Below are 15,747 nucleotides of genomic sequence, written 5' to 3' on the forward strand. Positions count from 1 at the left end.
ACTGTGCAGTTGTTGCCACAGTATCTTTTGGCTCAGACTTCAAGAAAGCCCCATGGCTTGCTGCTGCCACCTGAACATAAGGAGCCAATGTGAGGGGCCAGCCAATCCAAACCACAGGCACTCACTAAAGCCCCTGTCACGCATTTGAGATGGAAAGAAGCAGGCACAATGGGCCGCTGATGGCCACAGCAAATCTAGAGCGGAACAGGTTGGGTCATGGGAATACCAGTGCTGCACTACCATCTTTTATGGTCTCCAAGAAAAGGAGTAATCACTGGGGAACACAAAGTAGCTCAGCTTGGCCTGTTGGATAGCCCAAGAAATAGCAGGAAGCATGGGCTAGCTGCTAGCCAAACAGGGCTAACGCATGAATTCTGCCCTTGCCCCTTGGTCCAGCCAAGACAAAAGAGGGGCAACTCCTCTGCAGATGAAAGAAGAAATAGTTGCAAAGCTGGACTCACAAGCCAAGAACTTGAACATGGATGGATTGGAGACATTTCCAACCAAGGCCCCCTGCAGCTCTAATGCAGTCTTAGATAGGCCTCTCACCAGACCCGCCCTGTGGGCTTAAGCATCTCTATCTCCAGAGTAGCACAGGCACACACTGGGCATCGACCCCTGCTTAGTGCCAAAGTGAGTCAGATTGATCTGCCCCTTCAACTCCCCCAAACACTCGCCTCTCCAATTACTTGTGTACGTGAGGCTGTGTGCACAATGCTGATGGACTCATTTGTCAGAGGGCCAGCCCAGCCCTCTCTGGCAGGCCCCAGTTCTCCCCATTTCTGAGGCACTGTGAGGAGCTGGGCCATGTGGGTCCCCCGAGCCAATATGATTCAAGCCATGCTGACCTGAAAACCAGGCTGTGCCAAAGGCACCCAGCCTGGCCCTCATACACTGAGGAACTAGCAGTGGGAAGTCAGGCAAATGGAACACAGGAAGGTGGTCCTCACTCAGCGCACTGAAGAGGGGGCAGGGCTCAGGTTGACTTCTAGAATAGGGGCCCCTGGGAGCCCTGCTGAAGTCTCCAACAGGTCTCAGGAAGGAAAAGCAAAGCTTTCCACACTCCATGGCCATGATTCTGGCCCTGAGTCCAATTCAGCACCTCCTAAGAAAGCGTTCAACACCTACAGACCAACCCACCTCCTTCCTCAACATGCCTGAGCCGCTGGAAACATGAGTATGTCTGTTAGCCTATGACTGACTGGCTGGGAAGTATTCTGGGCATAAGAAAAATAAAAATGATTAAACAGTTATGCCCTTGGGTTTCCACAGCTCTAACTGTTGGCTCTGGGTAAAGAATAGAACTCTCAGCTCAGTATACTTGGGCCCAGATCAGGAACACAAACGGGCCTCAGGTGGCTAACAGAAGGGAGAGGCCCTAGGTACCACCTGGTCAGTCTCCCAGAGATGTCCACCCATTTCTGGGATGACATGGGGCACAGGGCAGGGAAGAAAATGTTAAAATGCCAGTCTACCTTGCCTCCAGACACTCAGGCCTCCCTCTGCTATGGAATCAGAGGACAGCTATAATACCCAGGATGACAGCCTACTCCCTCCTTCCCACAGGTCTCTCATGAGCTGTGTGGGTAGGGAATGGGCTCCGTCCTGACGAAAGGCATCACCTCCACCCTGGCTCTGACCATCAAGTTGGCTGCCCTTCTCCCTAGTCCGTAGACTCCAGAATCCTTGTTCCCTTGTAGTCAGGGTAGCTACTACTGATATTGTCACAGCAGAGAAGCTAACAGGGGCCAGAGGGGGGACCTCTCCCGTGGGCACTTCTTTATCATCTTTAGCCTCCTCAACCCCCTGCTCCTGATGAGCCCAACTCTTCCTTCAGAGGGAGGCACCAAATCACAACGGGGTTTCCACTCCAGCTTGAGCCCCTTTTACTTGCTCTACCTTTAATGTCACAAGGGCCTGGCAAGAACATTACCCAAGCCATACAGTGGCCTCACCTGGAGTTCAAGGGCTAATGAGACAAAGGATGGCGTTGGCTGCAGAGAGAGGAGGAAGGTTGCTGCTTTTTCCCAGCAGCAAACCCCGCTCACAGGGCTTTCTCTAAACGCCTCTGGCAGGCAGGTCTGACCGCTCTCAAGCGAGGCGTCAGAAAGATCTGGTGTTTCCTCCAAATAGCTTCTGGGTGACAGATTAAAATGTTAGGCTGCAAGCTCAGCAACCATGTTCTAGTTCCACCTTCTCTATGTGACCTTAGAGAAATCACAGCCTCCTCACCTTTAATGTGAAGGAGCTAAATGCAATGAATTCTAAGTCTCTTCTAGTTTCTAAAGTTCTAAATTTTAAGAAGATAGCTCTCCATCTTTTTCCTCACTTGGTTGTGTGAGGAAAAGAAGCATGGCATCTAACATTGAAGCCGAATTGACCTCTTGACCTGTATGGGTCCTTTTCCAGCCTAGGATGACTCTGGGGAAGGTTCCCTGGCAGAGAAGGCAGCCCCACCAAAGAGCTGCTAGGGGAAGGAACGGAAAAAAGAAGACAGGGCTTTGCTCCCATGACTCAGTTCTTCCCTCAGCTTTGTCTCAAAATGTATTTTCAGACTCAGCATTCCCACTCTCAAAGGCCTCCTTCCTGTACTTACGTGGGCCTAAATGAGAGCAGAGAAAAGGGCACAGAGGAAATTCTGGAAAATGGAGCTTCAGATTTACACAAGAGAACAGAACTATTAGTATGACAAGAACTGCACACACTGATGTTGCCCACGAGGAAAAGTGTTTGGAAAGCTGCAGCAGAGTCCGGCACTCTGTGGCAGTGGAACCATCACCGCCTCTGGTCAAGACACTCACCAATGCAATGCCTGGGCTTCCCCCGCCCCGGGATCCAGCGGGGGGTGGGTGGGGGCAGAGCAGCAGAAAAGAGAAGGACATTGGGGAGGAGAGCCTGAGGGGAGAAAAAGAAGGAAGATAATAGAGTTGTTGTTTTTTTAATGTTTACATTGATTTTTAGAGAGAGAGGAAGAGAGGTGGACAGAGAGATAGAAACAACGATGAGAAAGAAACATTGATCAGCTGCCTCCTGCATGCTTCCTACTGGGGATCGAGTTGGAAACCTGGGCATGTGCCCTAAGAATCGAGCTACCACCTCCTGATTCATGGATCCAGCCACACTATCCAGGCGGTAATAGAGTTTTAAAAAGAGGCAGAGGCCCTAGCCGTTTTGGCTCAGTGTATAGAGCGTCGGCATGTGGACTGAAGGATCCCGGGTTCGATTCGGGTCAAGGGCACATGCCCGGGATGCTGGCTCGATCCCCAGTAGGGATTGTGCAGGAGGCAGCCAATCAATGATTCTCTCTCTTCATTGATGTTTCTATCTCTCTCTCTCCCTTTTCCTTTCCTCTCTGAAATAAACAAAAATAAATTTTTTTAAAAAAGAGGCAGAGAATGAAGATAAAAATAAAATGAGAAAAGACATGACAACTTCAAGGTTAGTAAAGCTGTATTCTGAAACTTGAGAAGAACAACAAAATGAAACCTTGCGCCTCCTCCTGTCCCTGCCCAGAGTCCGCAAAGTGAAGGAAAGATGCTCTGGGCTCGATGTGGAGTCAGGGGGATGTTGCCAACCTGTGCCAACAACCGAGGAATGTCTGCTTTTCACAACGACCTGATGCAGCCCTGGAAGGTTCTAGATTTCAGAGCCTGCTGTATAGTGGTTTCTTCTATCTCCACCCATGGGTTCTACTGAGGCCAAGTGGTTTCCAAGGCCTAAACAGGTGGTTTTTTTTAAAACTTCTAATTCTAATTAGAATTCTAATTTCTGAGAGTTTGGAAGCCTGATGGCTGTTAGCAAAGCACTCACACTATGGCCTCTGCCCCAGAGGTCTGTGCCCCTGGAACTCTGGTACACTGGACTCAGCTCAGGGCAGGCACTTGGTCAACACGGGGTAGCAAGATGAGTGAAGAGATAAAGGTGCCAGCTTTCTGTCCAAACCACACTGGAGTGGGGATCAAGTCTAGGGACCAAACTTGCATCAGGAGACAGACAAACCAAGGCCAGGCAGGCATGCATGAGAAGAGTGACCTTGTGTGATGGGAGAACTGACTGAGGACAGAGAGCCTGGAAAGCCACTGGGGGTGAGGGGATGGGCCAGCGCTTCCAGCTCAGTGTGGGCAGGAGGGGAGGCCATCAGCAGATTTAAAGAGGTCAGACTGTGGGAGAGACAACAGCCCCAGCAGCTCCCAAAGGAACTTGAGGGCCTAGAAGTGACAGGGCCTTTGAGAGGACAGAGCTATCCAGGTGGAGACAGACAATAAGAGCAAGAGAGGGAGGGGACAGGTGGTGCACCAATAACCACTCCTAACACAACCCACGACACGTCCCTTTTGTTGAAGAGGCCTCGGTGGGGGCTGGGGGTGGGAAACAGCAGTGATGAAAAGCAGCTTTGACCCTGGGTTAATGAGATGCTATAGATGGTCACAGCAAGGTGTTTAAGTAGGAATGGCTGAATGCAGCAATATGGAGAGGTGAGCACCTATCTCTGCCACAATGGAAGTGTACTGCTCTCTGGGGAGTGTGCAACCAGGGCAGCAGCAGCAGAGGGATGCCTAGAAGGCAGGGCTCCAGGAAGCCAAGTGGTGGCCCAGAAATGGCACATGAGGGGGTTGCTGTCCCTCTCTACTCAGAGCCTGCCTCCTGTCCCCACAGAGCTATCAGAATTACAAGATAGTTCAACTAACTGCCCTTGGACCCCAAGTAGATGGTCAGCACTCACAAGGATGGAACCACTCCTGCCTTCCTCCAAGAAGTCTCAAACCAAGAGGAGGTCTCCAACCACAGTGACCAATGAGGTCCACTGCCCACACCCAGTGACCAAACTATGCCACCTCCCAGTGACCAGACAGGGATCTGGACTGAGGGATCTGGGAAGAAGAGAGACTTATCTGTTGAACACCTACTTGTACCAGGAGCTTTGGTGAGGTACGGTGGCCCTTGTCAAGGAATCCTTTCTGAACAGGTATGGGGGTAGTGCTTGTCCTCTTGGGACCCTTGTATAGAGCCAACTTCATCATCCAGCACTTGATACCCAGCAGCTACCAGTAGGAAGGCAGGAAATAAGGGCTGAGGGATGACTCTGAACAAAGAATTTGAAATCAATTTGTAATTTCCTATGCTGCCAGCTATCCAGACACAGGAAAGCCATCCTCAGACTCTGACAGCAGGGGGGCAGTGAGAAAAAAAATGGGGAACTGATGATCCGTCACAGCCCCCATATACAATGGAAGTGGGAGCACAAGCAATTAAAGGCATATGGCAGAATCCAAGCTGAGCTAGAAAACATACCACCCACCTCCCTGCATTCTGTCTGCTGCTTAAACACACACCCAGTCTCTAGCTTTCCCACCTCCCCCAGCAATCCTCCCCATGGCTCTTGGGCAAGGGCCTATCCCCTCACCCAGGTGCTCCTTATTAAAACATGTGAACCAGGCTGCATGCCCATCCCCCACAGGCACTGAACCCCTTCACCTAGAGAGACTGACACATGCTACATCCTCTCCACTTCATTTTATCTTCAACACTCAGAGCAGAATCACTTTAAGAAATGGGGAAGAGCTAAGATGGGAATGTAAATGTCAACTCTGGCTCTGGGCATTATTCCTACTGCAGAGCTATCAGAATTACAAGATGGCTCAACTAACTGCCCTTGGACTCCAAATAGATCGTTAGCCCAGAAACCCACCTGTGAGAAACCACCTCCCACCAACACTTATGCCCCAGGCAGTGGCAGGTCGGTCCTGCAGGTAGGCTTCCTCTCCCACTAGGATTCTGTCCTTTGCCCAGCAACACTCACTCTCCTGAACGAGGCTCTGTGAAACCCTTTACTCAGTCCCATCTGTTCCTGGTGTAGTGACCCGGGCTCGCCCACAGCTCAGAGACTGCTCAGAGGAGGGTGACAATGAAAGGTTGCTAAACATAGGGAGGCAGCAAAGCTGCTGATGGCATCTGCCATCAGTCCTCCAAGAGCCTCTTCATCTGTCCTTGCTCTAGGAATAGAACTCTTGACAAAAACAATGACATTAGGCCAGTGGCGTCACATTTCATGTCAAGTGAATCACAGAATCTACAAGCAGAATGGTAAGAGGACTCCAGTATGGGTGTACAGATGATGACTCACTTTCTGTGTCACTCCTTTAAAAACAGCTGCTCTAGTCCTCCTGGGGCCTTCCATGACGGGAAGCTTGCTCTCTCAAGGTGGCTCCTTGTGTCTTCAGATTGATCACACAGGCCTTCCTCACATCTGGTCAGTGCATCTCCCCATCACTTCCATTGCGACTTTAGCTTGGCCCTCTCCACTCCAGCACCTCCAGTCACCAAGTAAGTATTCAAATTTCCCCTCAAAATCATCTGTCAGTCTTCTTCTTCCCATCACTCCCTCCTCTTGCAAGATTCCTTTGTTTACTTCTAAGTAGGTCTGGCCAGCAACCCTCTAAGAACATCGCCAGCAGGCTCCCCACTTCTTCCTAGAATCCAGCCTCCAGAAGAGAGCACTCCTAGCCACCACGGGCAGCCGGGTTTGCCAGTAATTTTTGGGTCCCTTCTGAGGTCATCACCAACAATCACTGGTGCTTCCCTCAGAAGAAGTCAAGAGAAAGTATTGAGAGCCTATGTACTGATACACACACTGTGTTCAAGGGCCTCATTAGCCAAGGAAGAGAGAGATGTCCATAGACAACTCTCAGCCTGAGAAAGTGCAGAATCAGACTCCAGTAACATGCAGAGGCATGTGTCAGGGACAGAAGACTGCAGGGATGTGAAAGCCAAGACCTCTGAAACCAAGATGGCCTGGATTGGAATCCCAGGCCTGATACCCTCTAACCGTGAGAGCATGGACAAGTTACTTAACCTCACTAGCCTCAATTTCCTCATCTGTAAAATGGGAGTGATTAAACTGACTGTTGTAGAGATTAGAGATGGTGGATATAGAACCCTCAGTCCGGTGCCAGGTACTCAGTAGGCACTACACAATGGCAGTGGTCGGAATTACTTGGAAAGGAAGTGTTTGAATTGGACCTTTTCTAAAGCTGACATTGGGAGCAGAGGGGAAAGCCTGAGCAAAAGCTTAGTGTGGGAGTTGAGCAAATGTCTTGGGTCTATGGTGTATAAAGGAATGGGATAAAGCCTGAGGCCAGGGTTGGGGCGAGAGTACCTAGACTGTCAGGATTGTGGGAGACAGGGTATTGAAGAGGACCAACTTGGTGTGCTTCTCTCTGCTACTAGACCCCTATGATTCCAGCAGAACAGGAAGTAGAATCTCAGGACCCAGTCTAATGGCTACAGTAGGAGCAGGAAGCCCGAGTCCATTCTGTACCGCATTCATTTGTCATTCTCCACCCTCAGATAATCAATAGCCTGTTAGCAAGACTCCAATTAGATAAATTGCCTGTTCAACAATTGCCAGAATCAGGAACTCTTGGGAAAAACTACAGACTTTTCTAAATGGTCTTTCTTTGTCAGCATCTCTGGGGAACTTCCCTCCCTCCCATAGCTAAACTTGCTACTCCCTCTGCCATCTGGACCCACACAGAGCTCCAGGGGGTAGAACTCCCAGAGCACAGCAAACTAGCAGGGCCTAGGCCAGGGTTGGGCAAACTTTTTGACTCGAGGGCCACAATGGGTTCTTAAACTGGACCGGAGGGCCGGAACAAAAGCATGGATGGAGTGTTTGTGTGCACTAATACATGTTAACACTGCTGCTGGTGAAGGAGCAAAGGGGAGAGCAAGAGAACCCCTCCGCTCTTTTGGCTCCGCGGGGCGGATAGAACAGCCGAACAGGCCGGATCCGGCCCACAGGCCGTAGTTTGCCCACGGCTGGCCTAGGCACAACACTGCCTCTGTGAGGTGGATTCTGGGTCTTCCAACCCATGATGAAACCCGGCCCAGGGAGTGAATAGGACAATGTCCTCTGTGACCACTATATTGCAGCGTGGGCATCCCAGCCAGTCAATACTTGTTTTGTTGGCTGCCATTTGGAGCAAAGAAGAAAACATGAGAAACTTTAGGGGAGAGCTGGAGAATGTTCTAGTTTCTCCTTTGCTTGTAGCCAGCACTGAGGTGGCCGGAAGAGGAAGGCCTCCCTCCCTTCCTCACACCACCCTGAGATACATGACCTGAATCCCCCAGAGAATGCCAGCCCCATCCACACAGGATGGAAGTCCTTGACTGACCACATGACCATGGCTGGAAGCTGTCAGGGAGGATGATGCAGCACAGGACCTCAAGTGCTGAAGGCAAAGTGGCATGAGGCTTTTAGGTGACTCCTGCAGGTAACGCTGCTCTGGGTCAATCAGCTGGGGCCAGAGAAGGCCCAATCTGAAATCTCTGGGAGGAAAGCTGGGCTGAAGGAATCCAGTCCCAGAGCTCCCTCCCCTCCATGACATTATTCAATAGACACAGACAGCTCCTCAGCAAGCCCAGGCCTGAGGGACACACTGGGGGGAACACTCTGTAAGAGGCACTTGGGGATGGGCCCCTATTGCCTTGGCAGAATCCTGTCCTCCTACAAAGCTCATCTTATCTCCTACGTAAAGTCATAAAACAATTTTTTCCTCACAGCCTCCCTGAGCACACCATTATGCCTGCAGCCCTGCTTCCTGAGGTCAGCCTCATTTCCTACCAGTCAGCGTCCTGCCTAAGAACCAACCAGCCCTTACTTCTTCTGCACCTTCCTGCAGTTCTAAGCAGTGCTGAAACCCAATGGATTTTTTTCAGTTATCACTGGAGCCAAAGACACAAACTGACGACCAGCCGTTTGAATCTGGCCTGCAGATTACCATTTGTTGGCACACAGGATACTGCTTAAATATATGAGTCAATTCCAAAATTTTAAGATCAGATTTTTCTGATTTTCTTTCAAAAGTTGGAATATCTGGAAGTATCGGGTCCTCACTGCTGTGGGGCAAAGCTGGGCAGAGATGAGAAGCAGCTGCTCCTTTAGACAGGGCATGGTCACTCTAGCTTGCCCCAATCCCTATGGAGCAGATACTGTGGAGGCCCTGCCCCATGTCCTATCAGCCCACCTAAGCGCACCTATAGCTGCAGTGCTCCTGTGTGTGCTAACAGCTTCCCACTGCCAGTACCTGCAGCTCTCTGCTTCTTTGCCTGAGGACTTTCTCTGACACTAGTTGGCATTCAGGACACCCCAGAAGTGTTAGGGATTTAAAGCTCCCAAAGATATTCTTGACTCATACAGGAGTCAATGAATTAAAACCCATTCACTTCCCTGCCCCTCAAGGGTACAATTCTGAGACACATTCCGCATGATTATTCACCGTCCCCAGTGGGACTGAGTTCCAGTGGACCACAGTGACAGTCCTCTCCTTAATGTACCCTTTATCGGCTTCTCCCCTTTCTGCCTTTTTCCCCACCCTTTACTTATGCTTACTGGAATCACATCCCAATTAAATGATCTGCTCCCAAGTCCTTGTCTCAGGGTTCATTTTGGGGGGAACCCAAACTCACACACCCTACTAGTCATATTTCATCATTTTTCCATCAGAGCACATTCTTCCGATGGAAAGCTGAAGGACAGAACCCCCCGCCCATGGGCTGCCCAACAGCGGAGGGACAGGGCAGACTCACCTCCCCCGAGTAACTGTACTTGCCCCTGAGGATCTGCCGGTACAGCCGGGTGCGGTTATCATCTTCAAAGGGCATGGTGCCGCTGAGCAGGATGTAGGCAATGACACCCAGTGCCCACATGTCCACTGAGTTGGTGTAGGGCTTTCGAACCAGGACCTCAGGGGCAATGTACTCAGGTGTGCCGCAGGTAGTCTTCATCAGGCAGTCGTCACCTTTCTTGCGAGCACTGGCCAGGCCAAAGTCGGTGATGATGATCTTGGAATCAGTGCCTGGGTGGTAGTAGAGCAGATTCTCAGGCTTGAGGTCTCGGTGTGTGATGCCCAGTGCGTGCAGATACCGGACGCCATCCAGCACCATTTGCAGCACCCGTGTGGCGTCACGCTCCGTGAAAGAACCCTTGGCAATGATGCGGTCAAAGAGCTCTCCACCAGTAGCCAGCTCCATCACCATGTACACACGCTCCTGAGTCTCAAACACCTCCACCAGCTGGATGATGTTGGCGTGGCGCACCCGGCGCAGCACACGCAGCTCCGACTCACACACCTCCCGCCCCTCCCGGTATTTGGTCTCAATCATCTTGATGGCATATGGTTGCCGGGTTGCCCGGTGTTCCACTCGTACCACTCGGCTGAAGCTGCCTCGGCCAATCAGGGCTTTGATGTCATACTTGGCCGTCACACGTGGGTCAAACTTGGCCCTGTACTTAGCCACCCTGGCCTTGCGTGGTGGTTCTGAAGGAGGCTCTGTGTAGCCGGTAGTGGGGACGCCCGGGCAGGGGTTGGCACACTGACTGGCGGCTGGGATCCCAGCTTTGAGAGGGCCAATACTGTCCACCTCTGTGATGAAGTGCTTATACACATCGCTCTTAGTGCCACTGAAGGGCTCCACCTTCTTGACCAGATCCAGCTGGACATCCTTGGGCGGCTCGGGAAGGACCTTGCTTGTCCCACAGCCCATCACGGACACGGGGGCATCCTCTCCAGCGAGGCTGGCAGGACCTGCTCTGCAAGCAGTGCCCCGTCTACACCTACACAAACAGAAGAGAGGACAACTCAGTATAACTGGGGACACCTCTGAAGGGTTACCAGCCATCCACCTCCTGCCTCCTCCTTGTCCCTCGATAACCCTAGCCTGAAGACCTGGCTCTAATATGGTTTCCTGGAAGGGAGGATGGCTTTGGCCCCTAAGTGCTCAGAGCCCAGGCTCAATGGAGGGTCTATATCAGTGGTTCTCAACCTTCCTAATGCCGCGACCCTTTAATACAGTTCCTCATGTTGTGGTGATCCCCAACCATAAAATTATTTTCATTGCTACTTCATAACTGTAATTTTGCTACCGTTATGAATCGTAATGTAAATATCTGATTGCAGGATGTATTTTCATTGTTACAAATTGAACATAATTAAAGCATAGTGATTAATCACAAAACAATATGTAATTATATATGCGTTTTCCGATGGTCTGAGGCAACCCCCGTGAAAGGGTCGTTCGACCCCCAAAGGGGTCGTGACCCCACAGGTTGAGAACCGCTGGTCTATATGAAATACTGGATCTGAGCATCATAATCTTGATTTACATCTCCCTGGATCTGATTCTCACACTGCTGTTCAAGCCTGAGAGAGGGTAGGAACATGCACAGGCTCAGTTGTTACTGCCTCCACCTTCCTCCCTACTCTGCCTGGGTTCCTTATCCTAGTTGAAGTTCTATGTTTTCTTTTTTATATATATAAGAGAACATTTATTCGTAACATTTATTCACAGAGGTAGAAAAAGTTAATTCCTAGAAGAAATGGGCTTAGAAAATAAGCGATAGAGGTAAAGGAAGGGCCTTTGGGCCTTGGGAGTGAGGCAGCTAATGGTAACATGCCTAGGGAGATGGGGAGGGAGGAGTGAGGGAAAGGCGAGCAGTCTTATGTTTTCTTAATGTTAAAATCATCCCTCTTATTATTCAGACTCATCTTTCCTGAAATGGGGTGTAGAGTGTTAGAGGCCGACTCTCCAACCCCATCACCTACCAGGGCTCAGAAAGCTGCTTCTCCAAGGCCTCCCTCATGTATATCCTTCCCGGCCCTCTATGCCTCCTGCAGGCATGATCCCCCTGCAACCACCACCCACGGCCCTGCGTCTCTGCCCTACTAACCTCTCTCTTTCCTGGACAGCTCCCACTACTTTGCTAATGCACCATCTTCACCCTGGCATTGTAGCACCCTGTTTCAAGGTCACTCACTTCCCCAGTCACCACACTGATAGCGAAAATGCCACATTAAGCTCTAGAGCTGGCTGAAATCAATCCCAGTGACCTTGGGACAATAAGCCTTAGCACACTGCCATCACCAAAAGGTAGCACACTGTAGCCACCAAAAGGGCATAAACTCATTTTTTTAGGGAGCCTTGAGCTCAGAAAGGGCACTAGCAGCTTCATCTAGATGTGACTCCGGCTGTGGATGTGGATGCTCTGCTTCCTTGGGATGAGAGGACAGGAGCCTTCCCTATTTGTTTCCCAGACAGAGATGTCCTGATCTCTTAGTACCCTGTGGCTGGTGGGACCCTGGGCAAGGTGAAGTGCAGAAGGACTACTTTCCAGAGGTCACTCTGCTCAGGCTGCCCTTCCCTAAGTCTATCTGAAGGCCCCATGGGTGAAAGAAGAGAGCTGAGAATTTCCTATTAATTATGACATGCAGAATTGAAGATAAAATCATCAGTCCAGGTCAAACATGTAATGAACATCTACTAGGATACAAGAATGAATAAGACATACAATATAGGTTATATTTCAACATACACATATACACACACACACAAACACACAAGCAGAACATGGTCAATAAGCTGATAGTCTAAATCAGTGATGGCGAACCGATGACACACAAACTCATTTTTTTGGTTGATTTTTCTTTGTTAAATGGCATTTAAATATATAAAATAAATATCAAAAATGTAAATCTTTGTTTTACTATGGTTGGAAATATCAAAAAATTTCTAATATTTGTTAAATAAAGATACTGCATTATTCACTCCTGTAATGTTTAACTTTTAGTATTATTTCATAATGAAAATTTTATGACTTCTTTTTAGAATATAGTAACTTGGGACCTCACTTCTTAAGGACATAGTAATAATTGGTGGGCCAACTCCTGCCTTATGACTGAGAGAGGGAAAGAAGTTCAAATGTTGTTGTATCCTCCTTATTTTATCAGGACTCCAACTCCATCTAAGACATCCCACCTACTGCCCATCCCGTTGTCAGAAATACAGTCTCTGGCAATGTACCTGGGGTTCTCCTTCTAACATCCCAAAGTTCAATCCCCAAATATTTACTAAGCTCCTGCTGTGAGCCAGGAACTTTGCCAGGGAATGTGACTGACTAAAAGAAGGTAGCCAGCCAGGCCGGAGTGACGCAGTGATTGAGTGTGGACCCATGAACCAGGAGGTCACGTTCAATTCCTGGTTGGGGCACATGGCCTGGATTGCAGGCTTGATCCCCAGGAGGGGTTTGCAGGGGGCAACCGATCAATGTTTCTCTCTCATCATTGATGTTTCTATCTCTTTCTCCCTGTCCCTTCCTCTCTTTGAAATTAATTTTAAAATAAACTAATTAATTTAATTACATTAAAAAAAAGAGAACCATAGTCTGTGCTCTCAGGGAACTTACAGTCCAGATGGTTCCACACCAAAAGTTCTTTAGTCCATTACCCTTATAATGCCCAGTGAGGCCACTTAAAGACTGGCAGCCTGGAAGGGGTCCCTCTGAGATCATTTCCTCCCAGCAAAAGAAAATACCACATTTTTCTAGTTTAAACACCACATTTTTCTACTTTAGCATCACATTAGACACCATGGCAACAGAGGGCTATACCAAGAATTAGCTCAGTGATGACCTAGCCAACACAAATCAGCTTAATACTCACTGAGTATGATTCTTGGAAGGAAAAGAAGTTCAAATCAGTAAGTCTCTCTCCAGCTCTCAACAAACAGAATTGCTTCCCTTCTTCCATGGCTGTATTTCTCAAATTTTTCTCTGTGTACCCTGGGTTCAATGGAGACAAATGTTCCCAGCTATCTCCAAAATTAAGAGTCACTGTTTTTGGAACACCTATCGCCCATTCGCATCATGCAGCCGGGAAGTTCTGAAGAGGATTGAAGTTGCCCACATAACATGTTCACATTTATAAAGTAAAATAGAAAGCCAAACGAAAGTCTCATCCATAATTGTGACTGACAAAGAACCCCAGTATCTAGCTCAGATTCCACAGACACGAAGATCTGCAGGGGTCTTCCATTCCAGGTGAGGGGCAACTCTAGTTCAGCGTCAGAGGCAAATAAATTTCCTGAAAGCTGCATTTTCTCTAGCCCATTAATACAACTTAACAAGTGCAAGAACTGCAATTAGACCTGGACAATGTGCTTATTTAGCAAACCCACCCTCTAGTGAGTCAGCATTCCGAATCTCTCCTGGGGGAATAGCCAACTACAACTGCCTTTAGTAGAAGCAGTTTCGTCAGCGCTTTCCCCAATGACCAGAGTTGAGGAAGTCACATAACACAAGGCAGCTTCCTATAGGAGGATCAGTCTGAAGAGCAAACAGGCTTACTAAGATGAGATCTTAGTAACAAGGGACATATTCTGGGAAGAACAGCCATTAGTAAATACAGTGGCTTCCATTTGCTGAGTTCCTACTGTGAGAAGTATCTTACATGCACTCTCACTCCTCTCTGCAACTACATAAAGTAGTGATGATTATTCCTATCTTGGAATGAGCAAACTAGGACTCAGCGAGTCTCAAGATTTCATAAAAGCCAAGAACTGACTCTCAGTCTTTCTGACTCCAAAGCTCCTATGTCTAATCATCAAATCATACTGCTTCCCCAAGGTATGGGCAGGGCAATGAGACTGCAATGGGAGGCCACAAGGCACAGCTAGTCTTTCCCACAAGACAAGACACAGAGCTTCCTGGAGGCAATGACAATGGTCTCCAAACAGGAAGCATGGTAAAGTCACCTGGGGAATTTTTTCAAAATATATATTCAGATACCAGATCTTCTGAATCAGTCTCAGAGAGTGAGACTCTTGAATCTGTATTCTGAAAAATGACTTTAGACCATCAAAGTTGAGAAGGCTGCACCACATACCACACACATATGCATGCATGTGCATGCATGCACAAACACAAAACACAGGTGAGCTGTGTTCACCTCCGATGCCGGGCCCTGGTAGGTGCTCAATGGTACAGCTGAATCAGTATCCATTCTTAAACCAACAACCTACCCCAGGGGACTTAGTTCCTACTGTTAATGTCAGGCAGAACCAGACACTCGGGTACAGATACACAATCCCCAAACTCACTATCACGTGACACAACATGATCTATTCAACAGCAGCCCAGTGAATAAAAGTACAGAGGAGTCAATGGTTACTTATGAAGCAAGGGAGGCTTTTCCACGGAAATGAAATCTGAGATGAATTTTAAAGGACAGATGTACATTTTCCATACCGGTGGGAGAAAGAGAAGGGTATTACAAAAGAGAAAATTGGCTACCTAAAGCACAAGGGTATTAAACCACAGAGCTAACAGAAGGCACACAACATATGTAAACATATGTAAACGCTCCAACAACATATGTAAACCGAAGGCAGAAATGCACAGGTGCTCACTTCAGGGTTAGGCCTCTCCGATCATGAAGAGCCTTTATCCTGTAGAAATCAAGGAGCCAGTTTTCAGCAGTAAAGGGCTTATTCAGGTGAGAAGGAATCACTTCAGCGGCTTCATTCAGTGGGAGTGAGCATGGACACTGGGAGAAGGTATGACTGGCTTGTGGGGCAGGCGACCCGGCTGGACTCAGGCCTGCTTTTCCCCAGAGTGAATAAGGAAGCGACCAGCTGCCCGCCAGCCCCTGGCGTTCAGTCGCGAAGGAAGGGTGTGGAGTAGATGCTGGACACGAGAAGGGAGTGAGGACAACCGGGTTAGTTCACCGTGACCGACGCCGGCTGGCTGCACAGCAGGCAGGGCAGCTGGCCACGTCCACCAGGCCCACGAGGCCCCAGAGAAAGGCTACCCAGCGCAACCACATGTTTCAAGGCCACTCTCGTCTCGGACACCGGGGACCCCAGCAGCCATCGCCTGGCCTGCTCCCCAGCCCCGTAGGCCCCGGCACACCTGGC

General features: G+C 49.2%; 1 protein-coding gene and 1 long non-coding RNA gene across 3 annotated transcripts in view; one reads left to right on the forward strand and one right to left on the reverse strand.

Annotated features, from left to right (window-relative positions):
- Positions 1-10,613, reverse strand: part of PSKH1 (protein serine kinase H1) — a 15,067-nt gene extending 4,454 nt beyond the window's left edge. Inside the window, exons 1-2 of one of the 2 annotated variants that reach the window (XM_006769755.2) lie at positions 9,589-10,613; positions 2,802-2,895 (exon numbers count right to left, since the gene is read on the reverse strand). In XM_006769755.2, the coding sequence (XP_006769818.2) occupies positions 2,802-2,895; positions 9,589-10,545 (1,051 nt within the window). In that variant the 5' untranslated portion in view covers positions 10,546-10,613. The remainder of the gene's footprint in view (positions 1-2,801; positions 2,896-9,588) is intronic. The other variant, XM_006769754.2, reaches the window with a different exon arrangement.
- Positions 10,614-11,200: 587 nt separating this feature from the next.
- Positions 11,201-15,747, forward strand: part of LOC107184103 — a 13,637-nt gene continuing 9,090 nt past the window's right edge. Inside the window, exons 1-2 of the long non-coding RNA XR_001514923.1 lie at positions 11,201-11,211; positions 13,662-13,668. This is a non-coding gene — a long non-coding RNA (uncharacterized LOC107184103). The remainder of the gene's footprint in view (positions 11,212-13,661; positions 13,669-15,747) is intronic.

This window comes from Myotis davidii, unplaced genomic scaffold, assembly GCF_000327345.1.
Source record: "Myotis davidii unplaced genomic scaffold, ASM32734v1 scaffold243, whole genome shotgun sequence".
Lineage (NCBI taxonomy): Eukaryota > Metazoa > Chordata > Mammalia > Chiroptera > Vespertilionidae > Myotis > Myotis davidii.